This window comes from Macrosteles quadrilineatus, unplaced genomic scaffold, assembly GCF_028750875.1.
Source record: "Macrosteles quadrilineatus isolate MER2022 unplaced genomic scaffold, UCM_ALF_1.0 Scaffold_2__2_contigs__length_208266976, whole genome shotgun sequence".
Classification (NCBI taxonomy): Eukaryota; Metazoa; Arthropoda; class Insecta; order Hemiptera; family Cicadellidae; genus Macrosteles; species Macrosteles quadrilineatus.
The window spans coordinates 131,680,679-131,684,831 of NW_026542595.1; the positions used below are offsets into that span (position 1 = coordinate 131,680,679).

Below are 4,153 nucleotides of genomic sequence, written 5' to 3' on the forward strand. Positions count from 1 at the left end.
TGAGGTAAAAAATCTTATTTTTTAGCACATAATACCCTGAAAATTCATCTTTGGGTTACTTAGTCTGCCTAGTTTTCATATTTAAGGTTGGAAATATAGTTCTACATGTGTTTGCCAATTTTCGTGGAAATCGGCCAATCCTGGAACTATGAATCGACGAATTTGTAGTCATCTTGTCGATTTGAGGGCCTCATGGCGGCCATCTTGGAAAAACCCGACTTCCGGTTGTCCGATTTTGGTAGACTTTTTTCCTGGTACTTTCTACACCTATTACTACCAAAAACCGTCGAAAAACCATTTGTTGGAATTTGTTCTATCTCAAGTGCCTATATTTACTCGACTATTTTAAGTTTTGGTTTTTGTTATTAAATACAATGAAAGAAGTGGCTCTAACAAAATGGGTTTTAATTTAATATATTTAAGGGCACAACATGGTGGCAGCGGTAAAGACCCAATAAATTGAGTAACAGGGTGTCTAATATATATGCTGCATTACAATGTCAGACTCAGAAAACTCAGATATAACAGTAAGAAGACAAACATCTAAAATGACACAACATTCAGCAACATTGGGCTTCATTGATAAATACTCCTTTAAACCAGAGGATTGGGGCCCATGGTTAAAAAAATTCAATAGGTACAGAAATGCTACCAATTTAGATCAAATAGATGGAGAAAAGCAAGTAAATTTCCTTATAATATCCATGGGTGATAATGCAGAAAATGTATTAATAGCAGCAGGAGTAACAGAAGAAGATGAAAAGACTTATGATAAAGTGGTGGAAAAACTTAATAAGTATTTTACACCAAGGGTGAATTTGACCTATGAGAGAGCGAAATTCAATCAACGAGTACAAAAGCAAAATGAACCGATATCCGATTTTATAACAGATGTACATAAATTAGCTTCTTCATGTGATTACAAAGACATGAAAGACAGCCTTATTAGGGATAAACTCATTGTTGGAATAACAGATTCAAAGTTATCTAAGGAACTTCAACTGATGGCTGACCTAACCTTGCATGAAACAATAAATAGATTGAAACAAAGTGAAATTATAAAGAACCAACAAATTACTGTTAACAGATCAAGAGAACAAGATTTTGCAGAAATAGACCAAGTGAAAAAACATCCGAACTTGAAACAAAACATAAGACAATATACTTCTAATTGTTTTTACTGTGGAGGACAGAGGCATCCTAAGGAGGAATGTCCTGCTCAGAATATTGAATGCTACTACTGTGGATTGCAAGGACACTTCAGCCGATGTTGTAAAAAGAGACAGAATAATAAATACAGAAATCAGAACAATAAATACAGAAACCCAACCCTGAATCAAATTCAGGAATATACCGAGAACAGATTGGAACAGGATAATAGAAGCGAGGACGGGTATTACATTAACAGAGCTGAAATTAAGAAAATAAGAGCGACAACAAGGAACTACAATAAACAGAATGAATTTGAAATTGATGTAAAACTTGATGGGAAATTGGAACATTTCAAGATTGACAGTGGAGCCGACGTGACGATTGTGCCTCCAAGAATGGCTAGAAACAAATTATTGACTAAATCAAACATTGTTTTAAAAACACCTGGGGGGAAGTATTTAACAGTTTTAGATAAATTTGAAGGTGTAATTCAGTATAAGAATAAAACAACTCGTCAAACAATATATGTGATCGATGGTCAAGAGGAAGCATTGATTGGGAAACCATGCATCTCAGCCCTAGGGTTCTTAAGGGTCATCAGAGGAGTTAAAAATGACATTCAGTCAAGTGAATATTGTAGCAACCAGAATATCAACACAGACCTACAGAAGATCAAGAATAAATATCCAAGTTTATTTAATGGGATTGGTAAGATGAAGAAAGGAGCTCAACTTAAACTGAAACAAAATGCGGTACCGATGGAGTTAAAAACTCCTAGAAACATACCTATTCCATTAAGAGAAAAAGTGAAAAATGAACTTAAAAGAATGGTTGAAGCGGGAATCATTGAAGAAGTTTGCGGACCTACGGAGTGGTGTCATCCAATGGTGGTAAGACCTAAACCTAATGGCAGTGTAAGAATATGCATTGATCCTTCAGCTTTAAACAACCATTTACAGAGAGAAAATAACGTTTTTAATACTGTTGAGGACTTACTTGGATGTCTAGGGAATTCCAAATGGTATTCAAAATTAGATGCTAATTCGGGGTTTTGGCAAATACCGCTAGATGAGGGTTCCTCAAAATTGACAACATTTATAACACCATTTGGTAGATTTTGTTTTAAAAGACTTCCCTTCGGAATTTCAACAGCCCCGGAAATATTTTGTAACAGGATGAAAAGTATTATTGGAGACATCCCAGGAATTTTGTGTTATATGGATGATATTTTAATTACCGGAGAAAGTAAACCCGAGCATGACAGCAGACTAGACCGAGTGTTACAAGAATTGGAAAAAGAAGGAGTTACCTTAAATGACAAGTGTGAAATAGGAAAAACAAAGATTTCATTCTTAGGTCACATTATTTCTTCTGGTATGATTCAAGCAGATCCCAAACACTTACAAGCAATAATCGATTTCCCCACACCCAGTGATGTGGGAAGTGTTAGGAGATTTCTAGGGATGTTGAATCATGTCGGAAAATTCATAGAAAACCTTGCTGATATCATTCAACCACTGAGGGAACTACTAAAAAAAGATAGGGCTTTTGTTTGGGGTCCTAGTCAAGAACAATCATTTAAAACAGCCTTAAAGAGTTTACAAACAACTCCTGCCTTAATACCATTCAATTTGAAAAGGAGAACTATAATTTCGGCCGATTCATCAGCTTATGGTTTGGGTGCAACACTTTTGCAAGAACATCAAGGACATTTAAAACCTGTGGCCTACGCATCAAAGAGCTTAACACCGACTCAACGGAAATATGCACAAATTGAAAAGGAGGCTTATGCAATAGTATGGGCATGTGAACGTTTCAAAAATTTTATAACAGGATTGAAGTTTCAAATTCAAACTGATCATAAACCTCTGATTCCTCTTTTAAGTAGTAAGGGTTTGGATGAACTGCCGCTAAGAGTTCAGAGATTTAAAATGAGATTAATGAGATATTCGTACGACATATTGTGGGTACCAGGAAAACAATTAACAACTGCCGACACGTTATCAAGAGCGCCAATCAACAAAACTGAAGAGGAAGATATTGAGAAACTTGCAGAAGAAGCAGAAGCATGTGTAAGAACAGTAGTTCAATCAATCCCAGTATCATCTAATAAATTAGATGTAATAATAAAAAATCAAAGAGAAGAATTACAGGAATTGTTAGATATTACAATTCAAGGATGGCCTAAAAATAAGAACCTATTAAATGAAAGATTAAAAGAATACTGGGATCATCAAGCAGAATTGTCGATCAATGAAGATATACTTATGAGAAATAATCAAATAGTGATTCCTCCATCCTTGAGAAAAGAAATGTTAGATAATATTCATCAAGGTCATCAAGGTATTAAAAGATGTAAAGAAAGGGCTAAAATGTCAGTATGGTGGCCCAAAATTAATCATCACATCGAACAAAAAGTAACCTATTGCCCGCAATGCATTGCTGACAGAGTGCCTCCTCGCCATCCTATGATTCCTACAGAGGTTCCTGAAAGACCCTGGCAGAAAATCGGAGTAGATTTTTGTGAATTCAACAATGATAAATACATAATTCTCATGGATTATTATTCCAAATACATCGATGTATATAAGGTATCTAACTGTTCAACGGCAATATTGATTAAATCAATGAAGACATCGTTTGAAAAACATGGCATCCCCGAGTCAATTAGATCAGACTCAGGTGTGCAATTTCTATCAGAAGAATGGGAACTATTCAAATCAGAATACGACTTCACAGTGGAAACTAGTTCACCATACCATCATCAGTGCAATGGTCAAGCTGAAAGTGGTGTGAAAATCTTCAAAAACATATTAAAGAAGTGTAAGGATAGACATCTGGGCTTATTGGCATACAATACGACGCCAAAGGAATGTGGTTATAGCCCATCACAACTATTAATGGGACGGATTTTAAGAACAAATCTACCAATGAATAAAGCAACTCTACTTCCAGCCATTCCAAATCACAATAGATATAGACTTAGACAAATGGAAGAAAA

At 35.4% G+C, this 4,153-nt stretch overlaps 1 protein-coding gene across 1 annotated transcript; it reads left to right on the forward strand.

The window, feature by feature from the left end:
• Positions 1-497: 497 nt before the first annotated feature.
• Positions 498-3,948, forward strand: LOC128984891 (uncharacterized). The gene is made up of 2 exons (XM_054404261.1): positions 498-2,066; positions 3,853-3,948. The coding sequence occupies exons 1-2, from the start codon at positions 498-500 to the stop codon at positions 3,946-3,948; spliced, it is 1,665 nt and encodes a 554-aa protein (XP_054260236.1).
• The last annotated feature ends 205 nt before the right edge of the window (positions 3,949-4,153 follow it).

Bases quoted from the DNA above. Each gene is read 5' to 3' on its own strand.
- LOC128984891 (XM_054404261.1), top strand. From the start codon at position 498: ATGTCAGACTCAGAAAACTCAGATATAACAGTAAGAAGACAAACATCT. The intron at 2,067-3,852 runs GTAAGAATATGC...AATTTCTATCAG, and splicing joins GACCTAAACCTAATGGCAGT to AAGAATGGGAACTATTCAAA.